Source organism: Staurois parvus, unplaced genomic scaffold, assembly GCF_062004578.1.
Source record: "Staurois parvus isolate SC_StPar_1 unplaced genomic scaffold, SC_StPar_1.0 ptg000097l, whole genome shotgun sequence".
NCBI classification, from domain to species: Eukaryota; Metazoa; Chordata; class Amphibia; order Anura; family Ranidae; genus Staurois; species Staurois parvus.
In genome coordinates this window covers 4,250,588-4,267,888 of record NW_028317893.1, presented here as the reverse complement: position 1 = coordinate 4,267,888, position 17,301 = coordinate 4,250,588, and the positions used below count along the sequence as shown (strand labels likewise).

At 37.2% G+C, this 17,301-nt stretch overlaps 1 protein-coding gene across 4 annotated transcripts in view; it reads left to right on the top strand.

Moving 5' to 3' along the window:
- Positions 1 to 17,301, top strand: part of PIEZO2 (piezo type mechanosensitive ion channel component 2) — a 439,610-nt gene that overhangs the window by 329,156 nt on the left and 93,153 nt on the right. For all 4 annotated transcript variants that reach the window (XM_089671018.1, XM_089671019.1, XM_089671017.1 and 1 more), the window contains exons 17-22: positions 1,177 to 1,350; positions 8,376 to 8,617; positions 10,211 to 10,371; positions 13,480 to 13,656; positions 14,193 to 14,321; positions 14,585 to 14,785. In XM_089671018.1, coding sequence (XP_089527144.1) covers positions 1,177 to 1,350; positions 8,376 to 8,617; positions 10,211 to 10,371; positions 13,480 to 13,656; positions 14,193 to 14,321; positions 14,585 to 14,785 — 1,084 coding nt within the window. The remainder of the gene's footprint in view (positions 1 to 1,176; positions 1,351 to 8,375; positions 8,618 to 10,210; positions 10,372 to 13,479; positions 13,657 to 14,192; positions 14,322 to 14,584; positions 14,786 to 17,301) is intronic.

Sequence of the window (17,301 nt, the reverse complement as noted above, 5' to 3'; positions counted from 1 at the left end):
AGGTGAGGTTTACATCAGGTTCAGGACAGGTTTAAATGAGGTTCAGGTCAGGATTTAATCTTGTTCACAACTGATGGCATGTGCATTTTAGAAACGGTTCCCATACAACTCAATAGCCTGTAATCCACACCCGAACCGGACCGCATTGCTCAGAAACTGGACATGACTTTTTCAATCTGCACTGAATCTGCACTGCCAGTGCAACGGACATATGTGACCGGGCACCATAGGAAGCAATGTTATATCACATGTCATGCAGATTGGATGCAATTCAAACTGCATCTAATCCACATATATATGTAAACCAACACTCATGCAAACTTCAGCCTTTACAACCACTTTAACCACTTGCCTATCAGTCACTTTTACCCCCTTCCTGCCCAGGCCAATTTTCAGCTTTCAGCGCTGTCGCACTTTGACTGACAACACTGTACCCATATAATTTTTTTCACACAAACAGAGCTTTCTTTTGGTGGTATTTAATCACCACTGGGTTTTTTTAAATGAAAAAAAAAGACCGAAAATGTAAAAAAAAAAAAGTTTTTCTTTGTTTTTATTATAACATTTTGTAAACCAATTGATTTTATACACCTGTGGCCATGGAGTGATTGGAACATCTGAATCCAATGATTTGGAGGGGTGTCCCAATACTTTTGGCAATATAGTGTACACGTGTAGGAGAGATATACTGAATATTTTATTTTTTATTTTTGCCCAGACACAAATGTCTTAAAGTTGTAGTCCAGCCTTGCCGTCAATCTTGTACAGTCGTACAGGTTCTTCTCTTGTACTGGAATTGCTTACTCTGTTGCTCCTTTCATTCATTGGATTTCAATTATTTCAGTCATGGAGGATCAGCATCACATGGGGGTGTTACCATAGCTTCCTGTTTTTAAAACACTATGTACAACACCCTGCCGGCCCCTCCCATCAACCATGATCTGCTTGTGTTGCATAGAGAAGCACAGATACCCACTATTGATGTCACTGGGTCTAACATTTTGTATGTAACAAAAACAGAAAAGGTTTTATTTTATATCTTTGTTAGCATGTTAGGAGGGACCAGGGAATGCAAAAGATAAGCTGATTAAACTTCAATCTTAATGCTAGCTTTCATTTAAATATATTATTAAATTATGATGTTTATTCTAACTTATTTTTTAATTTTTTTTGCAGGTTGGCAGATCTTGGTTTAGAAACATTTACTTTGGGTGACCTGTTTACTCGTATATTTATCCCAACCTCTTTTTTGTTGGTGTGCATATTACACCTCCATTACTTTCATGACCATTTCCTACAACTTACAGACCTTAAGGCTGTAACCAGCAAACAGGACAACACAATTTACAGGTAAGAAAACAGGAAAACTGATCATTGCCTTTGTCAACTTACAGCACCTAACTTTTAATATTTGTCTATGGTCATTTATGTGTCTTTTCATAGCCTTACCAGCAGTCACATTTTTCAATAATTTGGGGGTCAACTTACTTGACTTGTTTGGCTAAATACATATATTTAAAATATTAAGTGTTTAATGCTAGCCCTAAATTGTGTGCTATTTTTGACTATTGACTATTTTCATCAAACAGCAAAACATTTATGGAATGTATGATATATTACATCTGGTCAATATGTTTTCCTGAGTCTAGTAAAGTTTTAAATAAAAAAAGCTCCTTATTCAAATAAAGACATCTGAACAGTTATGAAAATGTTAAGACTTGTATGGTTTTTTACAGAACTTGGATATTTTTTTCTGAATCTTTAGAAATCCTCTGTTCACACTAGTGCAATTTCAGATGTGAATTGAGTTGCACACAATCGCATGACAATGGAAATCACATTGTTTTCATTGGTGTCCATTCACATCAATGCAAGCCGACACAGTACAATTATGGAAAAACGTTCCTGTACTATTTTGGTGCAATTCCAGTTCAATTTTGGCCCCACAGATTATGGACTGACAATCGGATCAAAATCAGATTGCAGCAATGTGAAACTAGTCTTAAGCTGAACTTGAGGCAAATTCTTGAAAACATAAATGTAATACATATAAAGGAATCATTTTACCTACCAAAGAATGTTTCTATCTATCCATCCAGTCCTGAAATTTACATAGCTGTCTCCACGGGTTTAGCCATCTACCCTGTACTTGTATAATGTTAATTAATGCTGCCATGATCTATGGTACCCAGGGGTAAATGTTTCATATGGTGCTGTTTAATGTTACTTCTCTTGTGTATATCGCATTGTTGAACTCCTTGACTACTAAATAAAGAATTTACAAAGAAAAAAAAAACTACACAGCTGTGCCGCACTGCACAGCCATGCCTGGCAGAGAAAGGGACTTGGTTTTTCTCTGCCGCAGGTCATGTTGCTTTCCCCCATTCTCAGATGTGCTGTTCAAGGGAATACTATAGGCTGATATCAAGTCAAAAATAGATACTTAAACTGCTATAATGATGTATTAATAAGTACCATTCACAGCTAAACTTTTGAAGGTTAGTTCGCCATTTCAAAAAACTGAAAACTAACACCCTACACCTCCACATAATCCCAACCCCTGCCCCTACTGCACTTGTCTCTGTGGTTAATAGTGTCACGCAGCCTAGTGCAATGGTCCTGGTGTTTGAAAACCGTGCTGTTCTTCCTCTTCTTTCCCTTGGAACGTTGGGAAAGATCAAAGCAGTTCTGATTGGTCAGTGCCAGCATGTGACCATGCTAACTAATCAGAACCACTCTGATACATCCCAGTGCGGTTTTAAAACCCGAGGACTGCTGCACCAGTGTATTAGGGGGAGGGGGGGTTGAAGTGGGAAGGGTGTAGGGTGCCAGTGCACCTTTTCATTACTTCTGAAAGGTAACCTTTAACTTCAGCTTTCTGAGAAACTGACCTGGAACATGTATGCAGATTAGTAGTTTTGCTCCATTCTGATTTCTTTGGATACATTATCGCAATGTATGAGTGACCCAGAAAGCTCTTAAGTCAAACATCCACACTGGTAGGCAGGCAACAGGCATTTTCAAGGGTAGATAATGAATGACAATCTACCCAGTTATCCGATTTTCTCTAACAGACAGTTTGGTTCCTTTGTGTTCTGTAAAACCTAATCGCACAAGTATAGGTAACCAGTGTCCAAGATCACACAGTACACAGGTGTGGTCGAATTTGACATCCTAATCACATAAGGAACGTAATGTTCATTTGTTCATATACATAAACATGACAGTTTTCATACTTCCCCTTTGATAACTAAGCAGATGTAGATAATCTATGGGGTCTGGCCTTCACCAATATGTGGGCTGATTTTAGCTAGCTCCGATGGGCAATATATGTATCTTTATCCTTACAACATAATCTTTCTACAACAACATTTTAAGCTAACAAATGGCAGATTATGTTGTTAGTAGTTGTTTGCATTATTAGTTCTGGAATGCAGTACATCCTGAATGTGCTTCTTTATTATTTACTTTTAATAACTAGATTATTTATTACATATTTTTACGTTTATTGATTCTCTCTAACGCTCTTGAAAGTACTTGGTTATGTAATGGATGTAGTTTTGGAAACTCCAGCCAGTAACCCCTAGTTCACATATATGCAGCTGTGTGGGCCGCATTTTGCGTGGGCATGAGAGCCCATTGATTTGAATGGACTCCCGTTCCCCATGACACGCAGGGAAGAAGTACCTGCACTTCTTCTGAAAACGCAGCCCACAGGTCCACATTCCTCTGTGCGGGTGGTGCGGCTGCTCGGATTTTCACGCGGATCAGCAGCCGCACCACCCGCACATATGTGAACCTAGCATTAAAGAAGAATGATCACTCTATTAGTGCATGACATAAAACATAATCAAAGTGTTTTGGGGGACTGGGGTTTCCCCCTTTTTTGTGGCTTTGGTAGTGTGAGATCTGTTGGACACAGGCACTGCAGCCTGTGTCCTTGATTCTCATAGCATGTGAAAGTGGCTGAGATTTTATCTGGCATTGTAAAAATAGGAGACAAACAATATGATTTTATTGTTCTCAGATTAAACTTTTTTTCTTAAAACACTTCATTCAAATACCTAGGTTTGCATTTCAGCAAGTAGATTAGTTGGTGTTTTTAAGTATATCTTGTCATCAGGTTTCCCAGTGGCAATCATTACATTTAGTTGTTTGCTGAGCATTGTATCACACCATATACTATAAGCCATATAAGCCAAAAACCATATAAAGCATATTTCAGCTATAGATGAAGTCTTTTAAATTCTTGTTGTTTTCTAATACCCCTTGTGAACTCTACTTGCAAGATCTTCCACAACTGAATTTCCTCGTGGACCTCCTTTAGCATTGGCAAATGAAGAATATAATAATGAAGAGTGAACCCTAGGACACTCTAATATTAGGTTAAAGTGTATGTAAAGCCATAACTGCCAGGTTTTGAATTTGAAGTCTGTGTTCCCTCAACTTCTTGTTCCCACAGCAAGAAGTAGGAGGAGCTCTCTCAACAGCTAAATGGCAACTCCTCTTAGACAGTTGTCAGCAAAAGAGATGTATCTATTGGAATGTTTCTCTCCTGCTCTATTGATAACTCTAAAATTGTAGAATGGTAACCAGGACAAATAGAGTGAATCTTCGGGACATTGTCAACAATAAAAACCTAGTAGAGATTCTTAGCCTTCCATTTCCATCTGATTATTCCATATTCCTTCTAAAAACAACAATGTAGCTTTACATAAAAGGGTTCATACATACAGCTGTATGTAGCTGTAACATAACTTTTTACCAACCACCTCTAGAAGTCAATATATTGATTTAATGAAAAGAAATAGCCTGATAACTTTGCAAGAGAATTTGCCCCAGAGCTTAGTTAATGAGTCGAAGGTCTGCTGACTTCCGTCATCCAATTGTGTGCAAGAAATAATGCTGTTTTATTTTTTATTTTCCTTGTATGTGATTGGGTATTCTTTGCAAAGTGAAACTTCACCACATTCACTAAGCTCTGGGGAAAATTCCCTTGCAAAGTGCAACTTCCCTTGTAAAGTGAACCGCCTATTTGCCTTTAGTAAATTAGTAACGTATATGCAAATACCTGTGTAAACACACATATGCGTATATTGTAGGTATACAAGTCTGCACACAGACACATGTGTCTAGAGTTATACGCCTGTACGCAAATACATACGATTGTTCACCCACGTACATGTATATACAGGTATAGTTGCCTGCTATCATTGAATTCTATAGCTGGCTGTATACAGTACTGTGGGCTCCTTTGTGAGGAAATAAGCTGGAATTTGTGCTATACGGCCATGAAACAGCTGAGTACATGGGTCCTAAGTGAACTCTAACGTCACCGTGGTGGAAACATCTTAGAATAGCTCTTCCCCTGTTATAGAGCTTGTTATCTGCAAATGTACATTTTACCCTGAAAATAAAGTAAAACATGACAACCTGATCACCTATATATAAATGATCATTGAGTGCTTTCATACTTTGAAAATTGTCTTTTAACCTTTTGTTCACAAATCAAATATAATAGTTAAATAATGAAATTGAATATAATATGAAAATATGAAATTGAAATTGAACAATGTTGGGGCAATTTTTAAGCCAACAAGGGTCACATTGTAGTTTAGCATGGGGAACCACCTTAATTAAAATTACTAGGGATAGTGAGTAAAAAATATATCATGTTCATGTGCATTGTTCACTTGTATGCTATCATTGCTCCCTCACCATTGGTGTGCCTACTATCATTAATCTTGCCAAATTCTATTTCATCTTATTTAACATCTTTCCTTCTCTCTCTTAACTCATGTTTTCATTGCATGCATTCTTGTGCCTCCATCTCGCAACTCGTAGTCATGCCAAAGTTAATGGCCGTGTTTACCTAATAATAAATAGGTGGGTATTCAAATATTTATTTATTGACCATAGATTCATGGTCGAAAAAAACCAAAACAAATAATTCCAGCAAACTATAATTAAATGATACATATCACATCTAATTTGTGCATGTGCCTGGAAAAATTATGTTAGACTGCCAATCACAGATTTTAATTTATGAAGGATATATATCCAATATATATATATATATACACACATACTATTTGTACTTTATTATAGGGTAGAGAGTTAAAATTAGGGTAGAGAGTTAAAAAATAGAGGTAGATTGTTAAAACCATTTCATATTTTTTTTCTTTCTGTTTGGATCCCATTGTGGAGATTTCCTTTGTATCCATTGAGGAGTTATCCACGTGCTGTTCTAGAGATACAGCATAAAGTGAGAAAATCTCTCCAAAGTGACAGCTATCATTGGAAGAGGTATCCCCATTGGTATATTTTCCCTCTATTCTTCTTCCAGTGGCAGCTGTAAAATGATAGCTTACCCATCAGTTTATGTCTAAATGACAGCTATTACCCCTACAGGGGACATAGATAGCAATAAGGGAATACAGAAATGAACACTTGACAGAGGCTTTTACTCTTCCCTACACTATCCAAACTTTTTTAAAAGGTTTAAAAGGTTTAGATGTACTTTAAACATTACTTATATTTTATTGTTATTCAGAAAACAAGTGTTCTAATTCTATTACACTGTGTTAATGATGCAATAGCCTAAATCATTTTTATTTATTCTTTTTATTCAGTAATTTTTTGGCCAAATTTCATTCACTACCGAAGAACTGATTGTAGAGTTACAGAATCACTACTGTACATCATAGCTGTAATATCATGTAGAATATTTGCCTCAACATTTGTCTAAAAGGCACCTTCTTTTTAATATTAACTGTTTAAACTAGGTTTATGCCCACAAACATTTTCGCAACCATTTTCAAATCTATTCTGTTTCATAGTTTGAAAATAGACAGAGCCAGGTGATTCAAATCGTGTCTTTAGCTCCAGCCTAGTTTAAATGTTGAACTTAATAACAGGAAAAATGTACTTTAATGTATATTCTGAGAGGTGATATCATATGCTGAGTTTGTGCACTGCTTTTAAAAGATGCTAATAATTGAAAAATGTTAAATTGTACTGAAATGGAGAAGGGCATTGTACAATGTATTAATAGTGTAGTTATTGTTAGTACTGCATTCTTCTCTTGCATGGGATACATAATGAACTGCTGTCAACTGATGTAGTTTAATCTTAATTATATTTTATATTTGTGAAAATTACAGTACATATAGATCAGTTATTCTATATAAACAATGTATGCATAAAAATCAGATTCATATGTGCATGCAGTGTTATCAGGGACGGATTTACACCTCTTTCTCCCCTAGGCCAGCCATCTTATGCCAGACCCCCTTCCCCTCCCAACAACTGCTTTGGGTAATGCACCCTCCCAACATGGGCACATGGAAACATGCATGGCTCCATATAAACATGAAAAGATCATATACAAAATGGATTGAAAAATAGAGTTGTCTAAATAACAGACAAACACAATTATTGTCTCACTGACATAACCAGGAATGTGTCCACAGAGACGCAAAGAGTGTCATATTGTCACAACTAGAAGTGTCTGCAGAAACACAGTGAGTACCATACTGACTTAACCAGAAACATGTCAGTAGAGACACAATTAGTACCATGGTGTAAAATATATCCACAAAGATACAACAGGTACCATAGCGACACAACCAGATACATGTTTGATCTACTTTTTTGCTTTATCTTTTACTTAAACAAGTAAGTAGAACAAAGGGAACGGTGGAGGTTTGTCTGAAAGGTTATGTAAGCCTATAAGGTCTCCAGCATTAATGTAACATGGCCTTGTCTTTCAACCGTGGCACCCTAGACCATGGCTTATGTGGCCTGGTGAGAAATCCGACCCTGAGTGTTATACACTTTTTATATTCTTTTTATGGCCTGACACTAAGAACCAGTACTATTGACTACTATGTGAAAAATGCATGCTGCAGTGTATCTAATGAGGAACCTTCTTTTAAAGCTGTAATGCTGCATGACCTACATTTGATAAAACCATCACTTTACGTCTTCAACTCTCATATTCCTTTTCTCTTTCTGTTTTAATTACTCTTGAGCAGCATCAAGAAAAAAATTCCAATTCACCAAAATGAGTAAGTGCCATGAAGCCATGAAATGTTCTTTATGATATGCTGACATTTCATGCTTCTACCTCTTAAACATTGACTATTTTCTCCTGTGGGGAAAATATCAAGTTTAAGTGTTGCTACCACCTCAAGTCACTAGTGAAAAACATGCCCTCGTGAGCCATAGATTTCCTTGTTTTTCCATAACATATTTTGAATGCCAACTCCTAAGCTGAAGTATATAAAGTATTTTTATTTTTTATTTTATTTGACCAAGATTATTTCTCTATGGGGGTGTACAACAGACATCTGATATATATATTTAACCAACAGATTGGTACACCCAGAGGGAAGTTTGCCTGATATAACCATGATGAACTTAACTACAGAGTCTGAAATGCTAGACAAGGAAGAGAAGCAGGCGGAAATATACACACAACAGAAAACACATGATCAGGATTCAGAAGATGAGTGGGAGAAAGGTGATGACAAAGGAGGAGGAGAAGGAGGAGGAGATACTGATGAAGAGGAGCTGGAGACAGAAGAATCTGAAGAAGAAGAGGAAACAACAACAGGTATACACCACGTTTTATATTTCTGCCCATCAACTATGGATTTTACGTTTTTCTGATTTATTATTATTAGAGAGCTTGGTTAGAATGTTGGCTTTTTTTGTGCAGTAATACTTGAAATTACCATAGACATTTGTATCATCAGGTGATGTGAAATTTGATGATTGTTCCAATAAATGCATGCAGGTGTCACCTACGCACTTTGACATGAACCCGCTGTACACTTTAATGTGCTACGTGTCCATGTACAACCATACTGGGCTCCTCTCTTTAACACATTTCACTCAAAAGAACTTAAAGTGTTACTAAACCCACACCAGTCAACTCAGTCTGTATATGCAGTAAAGCATGCTTCTTCTACTCACTAGGGGTTAATCCTCTGCATTGTGTAAAAAGGCTGTTTGGTCCTTTCTTCTCTGTCCCTCCTCTTGTGGAAATGTCCACCTGATACAGACTGAACCTGTGGCCACATGCACATGCTCAGTTTGGTGTGTATTGCTAGAGAAGTTTTTTTTTTCTTGGGAGGGTGCATGTGATCAGCACAGGGCCAATCAGCATTGTCCAGACAGAGGGTCAGAGGTCTCACATCCTCCTAAAACAGAAAACTACTCCTACAAGCTTTAACCAGTGCTCTGTTGAAGTCACAAGACTGCTCTAATTGCTGATGAGAAAAGGTATTTAGCAGTTTATATTTACTAAAATGATTGCATTTCTATGTTGTTTGTACTATGGGAGACCAGGAATAGTGAATACAGGGTCCTGAGTTTAGTATCACTTTAAACCTCAACATTATTTTACTGTTGACCACCAAATAAATACATGGCCAAACAGGGCAATTTAGAATTAAAGTATAGACAAAGTTTTTTTTAAGCAATACTTCTCTTGTGGGTCATAGGAGTACACTTACTTTCTTACTCTTGTGACCCAGAGTCAGCTGATAGTGGGCTGTTGTCCACTATCAGCTGACAGGGCCAAACCATGCCAGGCTCTGGAGGGATTCAAACAATATTGCTGATATCCACCCTGCCGCCTGACTTACAGGTGGCTCCATCTTTAAGCGCACAGCTGAGAGCTGAACCCAGCCACTCTCACCCCCTCCCCAGTATGGTGCTCCAGTGAATACTGGTGGAGCAGAGCAGAGAGCAGTGGCTGACAGTCACTGCTCTCCGCTTGGAGCAGACCAAAACCTGAGTGATCAGCGTTCATGTGATTGCTCAGTTCTTGGTCTTATAGCCAGTGGGGGACAGATACATCTTGACATGGATGCTAGAGCATGAAGGTAAGTATGAAGGTTTGTTTTTTTTTTCATATCCTATACCTCTCATTTAAACCAGCATGCATTTGTTTTTTAGGTAAATGTGAAAGAGCCTGTTGTTTGATTCCCAAGCATACGTTCTTTATTGCAAAGGGAACATCAAGTATATTTATGGCATACATGTACAGTACATTGACAGATGCATCTAGAACACTAGCTGACCAGAATCTGACTATTCTTAATTTTGATTGGTTGATTGAACTACTTCCATCTTATGTATAGGGTGATTGGTGGTAGGCTAGATCTGCTACTTAGTGACAGTCTGTTCTCTTTTTTAACAGATTCTAGAAATAAATGGCACTTGGTTATTGATCGCTTAACAGTTCTTTTCCTAAAGTTTTTGGAATATTTCCATAAAATGCAAGTCTTTGCTTGGTGGGTCCTGGAACTTCACATAATAAAAATTGTTTCTTCGTACATCATATGGGTGACTTTAAGAGAGGTATGTCATTCTGTTTGATTAGCAAGTGTTAAAACAAATGAAATATGTGTTGCTTATTCTTTATATATATCACAGAAGCATTGAAGAGTAATGGCAGAAAAAAGACCAAGTGGTCCATCGAGTCTGCCCCATTTTTTATTTGTGTTTTTTTTTGTTTTTTTTGCCTTCGATCTATGTTTGTCCCAGTCATTTTTTAATTCACTTACTGTTGATTGACTCATTACCTCTGCTGGAGTTCTATTCCATGCATTAACTACTAAGATTAGTTTTGAATCATATATGTACTGTGCTTGCCCCTACCCTCTCCTGCTTCCTGATCACCGCAGTTCCATTACTATTGGACAGCATAATTGACCAATACTAAGACATATGAAAAGCAGGACCAAGCATACCCTTTGTCCCTCAATTCTCTATTTGTATATTGGTACCCAGTGGGCTGCAGGGCTCCCCGGGCATTCTAGAATGAAAAAATATATGCAGACATCCATATGTACCTACTTTAAATGTATGTCTATATTATAGAGGTTTTAAAGTGAACATTTTTTTTACATTCAGAGTAAATTGTTGCATGCATTGTCTGTACATTTTGGTACATAGCCAAAGGACACCACTGTATACCACATAGCAACAGAGGAAACCCAAATGGGCTGCTAGTAGCATCAACCAAAGGTATTCAATGCAGTGGTATCAACCCGTAACTGCAAAGAATTAACTTTATAAAACAGGAGTGGGTGGAAGAGTAAAGTAGGGGAGGGGCGGGGGAGATCCTGGGGGTTCAGCCATCCACTGTAAAGATAGCACAAAATTTAGGGAGCATGCCAACAGGTGCTCTTGGTTCTAGGAGAGCTTCATTGAAGCCTGAGGGCAAAAAGTGACCTATCCATGAATGCCATAACTAAGTGTATTTGGGTATTCTGTCTTGTATAGTAACCTCTATTTTCCCATGAATTATGGCCTGTGTTATTAAATTTCTAGTCTCTGTAAGGCAGAGTTTTGGGGTCTCTCAGGCCTTGGCACTGCAGTGATTTTATTGAGAAGAGCTATAGTAGGATAAAGGGAGAGAGCTTTACTAAAAAGCACTGATATTATCCCAAACACTTTTGCCCAGTAAGTCCTGATTAATGGGCATGACCATCGAATATGGATATGCATGCCAACCTCTCTGCAGCCTCGAAAACAGGTTGAGGAATAAGGCGTTACAAATTTGGCTATTTGAGCTGGGAATAGATATCATCAGGAGAGCACTTTAAACAAGGTTTCCAGGGCTGCTACATTCTGCAAACAAGATTTAGTAGCCTGCCAGATGTTGGTCCACTCCTATGGTTCTATTTTGACACGGAGGTCAGATGTCCACTTGTGTGTGTAGGGACATGAAGTGGTTGACATACGGGAGTACAAACGGAATTGAAGCCCACCAAATGAAAATCCTTGTCGCACATGGGTTCATATACATATAGACATTTGGTCTATAGAAGACCTTGTCCAAGTAACAGACTTGTAAAAGTGTTTAACATGCAAATATCAAAAAACCTTTGTCTTCAAAAGATGGAAGGACTCATTTAATGTAGTGAATGACAGAAACCAGTTGGGCCTTGCTGGGCGATGGGGGCCATAAAAGATAAAATAGAATAGCTGGCTTGACGATGGGAAATAAACCATATTTGATCTCTATAGGTCAATGAGGCAATGATAGGTTGAGTCCTAATGTGAGGATCTTTGCTAAAAGTTTAATATCATGGTTGAGTAGCAAAATGGGGCAGTAGTTAGACCATGCTGTATTTTCTGTATTAGGCTTTAGTATCATGGTCACTATGGCTGTCAGAGTCTGAATATAATTTTATTTTAATCATGGTCCTGAAATTTTAGTTTTGCTTTCAATGTCACTTTTTTAAATTTGGACCAGTTGTTAAGATTTCTGTTGCTTCTCAACCAGCCAAGATATCCTTCTCCTATGCGTGAAAAGGAAAGGAATGAAAAAAACGTATCCGAATCTTCCCTGCTTAGCTATTGTATTCCTACAGTGGGGAGACTTCATGCTATAGCCTATGGCGCTGATCAAGTGGGGATAATCTGACTGGGCAGTCATACAGAAGTACACGACCAGCTTCTGTAGAATGGTCATACTGGAAAACCAGTATCTGACCAGCATCTGAGTAGCTCATTCTGCCAATGGCTGTGTGTTGTGTAGGACAGAGAGCTGTACACACGGGATGAAAGTCACCCGGTTTCTACTCAGCCAACCTTTTTTGGCCAGTTTTCCATCCATGTGTACTCAGTTTTAGTTTCAGTCTGTAACAGAAGTTTAGAGGGCAATACATTTATACTGCTAGGACAAATAGGCAAATGCTTCTTACTGCACAAAGGGGGGTTTATGATTAGCAAAGCCCCAAGGTCTAGATTCAGCCATTCTTTACTGGAAATGTAACAGTTTAGTATTTCTTTATAACCTCCATAATGGGGCCACCTTATACGCCAGTCTCCCTAGCAGCCACAGGGACTACTTTGGTTGTTGTTGACTAGCCGAAGCTTCAACAAGTGTCCTTGTAAACATGCTAAATCATGGCAAAACAGGCAGTTTTAACTGCACTGAAATATACAGTATGTTCAAGTAAATATTAAACAGCTGTGTCATTGAGAACAAACCCAATGCAAACATGAAATACTTTCCTTCAACACTGTAAGGCCTACTTTAGGTGCGTGTCCCAGAACTCACATTTTCTGCGTTACGAGACAATCACCCTCACCCAAGTGGTGTCATATTGGGAGCATTGACTATGTTCGTGCAGCCACTGTGTTCCAATTTACATCAATGGGACTTCCCGCAGGGGGATACACAGAACACCTTTGCATCCCTGTGTGGGTAAACACGTCCCTACACGGGTGTACTGTATGATAAGTTCCATGTGAATGAGGCCTAAAGGTGCAGGATGTCTGAGTGTGTGAATGTGCGCATCTGTGTATCATTTGTTGTTTATTGTTAGCACACCTGCAAGTGTGCAGTTTGGTTTCTGTTATTTAAATATTAAATTCATAAACAAATGCCTTTTAACAAAAATAGACATGAAATGAATTCATAGCTCATTATACTATTTTGTTTTTTTATTTCAGATTTCCCTTCTCAATTATGTATTTTTAACTGGTTGGGCTTTTGCCTTGCCCTATTCCCAGTTTCGGCCATTAGCATCCAGTGTTTGTACAGTTTGGACATGTGTCATCATTGTATGTAAAATGTTGTATCAACTTTCAACTATTGATCCACTGACCTTCTCTAGCAACTGCACAATGGTGAGTTATATTATATTTATGTAACTTAAAGTCACACCTAGCATTTTAATAAAAAAAAAAAATTATATATATATATATATATATATATATATATATATATATAATCCGAATGCAGATCATACAAGTAGAAAAAGATTTAATAGTGTAAAAAAATACATAACGAAATGTGTTTTGTTAAGAAAGTATAAAGGGCCAGATAAACTATACATGGCACAGTGCCCTGTATACTTGTGTGTACACAGTGCCTCTAATAAACAGAAGTAACTCAGAGACTAATAATTAGTGCATATTGCACATATTGCAGGTTGTGTCAGATATAGTTGCACTATGTTGTCAGTGCATGTCAAGTGCCCATCACACAGCCACCAAAAATGTCACAAAAACCATAGTTTATAATGTATAATGTATGCCATAGTCTTCTCTGATTCAGCAAAGTACAGCAGAAAGTAGATGTGGAAAACTGAGAACATGTCAATACATTCATGAAATGTTGTAATTCAATACAGTAAGCACATTCATTTACCTTTCTATTTTAGCCTTTTGACAATCAGACCAATATTGTTAACAAGACAGAACTTCAGCTCTCACTTCTGTACAGTGGTCCAATTGATCCATCTGGGTGGGTTGGATTAAAGAAGTCAAGTCCACTTCTTGTCTATTTACGGGTAATTATTATTTTACATGTAAAATCTACCAGTATTTACAGTACATAATATATTCATAGTATATGTGATATGCTTTTTACAGGAAAATAGCAATTTTTAGGTTGCATTTTAGGTAACTCACTTTTAGGCTAAAATCTGTATATGTATAATGTATGGTGTAGCTTACTTCAACATTGTTAAATCCAGCTTTGGAAACATACATAGGAATGTAAATAACCAAATAAAAAATGCGTTTTTTTATTTTTTTCTTTTTTTTTCTACAGAATAATTTACTCATGTTATTTATATTGGCCTTTGAAGTGACTATATACAGACATCAAGAGTATTACAGGTGTCGAAACAATCTGACAGCACCAGTCACAAAAACTATTTTTCATGATATAACAAGACAACACCTGGATGATGGAATAATTAATTGTGCCAAGTATTTCATAAATTACTTTTTCTATAAGTTTGGGATGGAGGTAAGATTTGAAGACTATTTGTAAATGTTCTATACACATTTGCCTTTCTTCCCTTTGTTTTAAAGGGCATGGTCACTAAAGTGCCCTAATTATTTTAAGTAAAGCTGAACTCCAAGTAGATATAAATTACACATTGATGCAGCTCTGGGTTCTTTATTACATCATTCAATGTATTTGTGTAGTGCAAGCAGTGTTTGCAACTGGATTGCCTCTTGATATCCCTATACAGCAGAGCTTATGTTGTGCTCAGTTAACAATGAATACATTAATAGTAGGAGAAAGCAAAGCAAAGTCAGAACTTTAAAAGTCAGAAATTCAGTGACATAGTAGGAGTATATTTTTGTTCAATGCTCATTTGTTTCTAAATGCTAAATTATTAACATATACATTATTATTTTAAATATTTTTTAAAATATTTGTCCACTATACTATAAAAAATATTAAGAAGAAAAAACTTACAAGTCAAAAATAGGTGTTTGGTGCGGTTTTTTTTAACCATCCGTTTCTCTTCCTAGATATGGCAGATGAGTGAGTACAGACATTTAAAAATCCATGTAGTCAGTTATTTTAATTCTGTGCACTTTTATTTAAAAAATCTAAAACATTCTTTCACTATACTGTCAAAAACTAACTGAAAAAAAACAGAAACAAGTCAAAAATAGGCTTTTGGTATAGTTATTCAGCTTTTTTTAACCTTCTGATTCCCTTCCCAGATATGGCAAACTAACGCGTGTAGACATTATATATATATATATATATATATATATATATTTATTGAATTCAAGTAGTCAGTAATTGTTATTCTGTACATTTTATAAACAAAATTAAGCTTTAAGTGTTTATGAAAAATGCAGTGATCAATGGCTCTGTTAAATGTTAAGCAAAGGTGTCAAATAAGGCCATGAATTTTATGCAGTAGTGCTCAGTCACTGGAAGGGAGCCCACCTTATCTGAATGGACCAGAGAAAGTGTTCCATCATGACAATAAAAGATCTCAAGTGTATGACCACATGGTGGAATTAGATAACATTACTAATTCTGGGTGTTTTCCTACTCCAGTCATAACTTAGGACAGTCTGTGCTCTATAGACATCTTCATCAACCATGTGTCATTGGCAACTGTACCAGATCAATTGATGTGAATAAGTTCAGCTGATACGTCTAATATGTACTTTTATTCCCATTCAGTTATTCACTAGCATTTACATGAACTTCCCTTTCTTGTTTGTTTTGTATGTTTTGTGTACTTTATGTAGATAGGAATATGTCATATATCCTGGTTACAGTTACATAAAGTAAGGCAATTTATATGAATAAATGAAATAACAAAAAATAAATATCAGTGTTTGATAAATTCCAAATATTTTAACCTGTATTACAGGAGTAAAACATGGAACATGAGTGGATGCTGTGGGTATAGCAAGCATAGTTCAGTTTCTTTTATATTGACATTTATGTACTTGAATTGATTTACTACAGGGTTACAGACTGTTCATTTCAAAAGGAATATTCACTAGGCAACTGGAATGTTTATGGATCTTTATAAATATAGTGCATTCATAAAGTATTCTGACCCCCTTCACTTTTTACATTTTTTTATGTTGAAGCCTGATACTACAGTTGTTTAAATAATTTTTATTCTCTTTAATCTACACACAGTACCCCATAATGACAACGTGAAAACAGAATTTCAGAAATGTCTGTGAAATTATTAAAAAGAAAAAACTGAAATATCACATGCACTTAAGTATTCAGACCCTTTACTCAGTACTTTGTTGAAGCTCCTTTGGCAGCACTTACAGTCTGAAGTCTTTGGCTATGACAAACTTTGCACACCTGGATTGGGGCATTTTCTGACATTCTTCTTTGCAAATCCTCTCAAGCTAAGTCAGGTTGGATGGGGACTGTAGGTGGACGGCCATTTTCAGGTCTCTCCAGAGGTGTTCAATAAGTTTCAAGTCAGAGCTCTGGCTGGGCCACTCTAGGATATTCACGGGGAGTTGTCCTAAAGCCACTCCTGTGTTGTCTCTGCTGTGTGCTTAGGATCATTGTCATGTAAGAAGATGAACCTTTGGCCCTGAATGCTGTGGAACAGGTTTTCATTGAGGATATCTCTGTACTTTGCTCCTTTCAGCTTTCCCTCAACCCTGTGGAGGTGTTTTGTCTAGTCCCTGCTGCTGAAAAACACCTCCACAGCATGGTGCTGCCACCACCATTCTTCACTGTTGGGATGGCATTGCGCAGGTGATAAGCGTTGCCCGGTTTCCTCCAGCAATAATGTTTAGAATTGAGGCCAGACAGTTCAATCTTGGTTTTATCAGACCAGAGAAACTTGTTCCTCGCAGTCCAACAGGTGCTTTTATGCAAGCTTCAAACAGGCTTTTGTGTGAGAAGAGGCTTCAGTCTAGCCATACACAGCTCAGATCGGTGGAGGGCTGCAGTGATGGTTGTCCTTCTGCAACTTTGTCCCATCTCCAGACAGGATCTCTGGAGCTCAGTCAGAGTGACCATCAGGT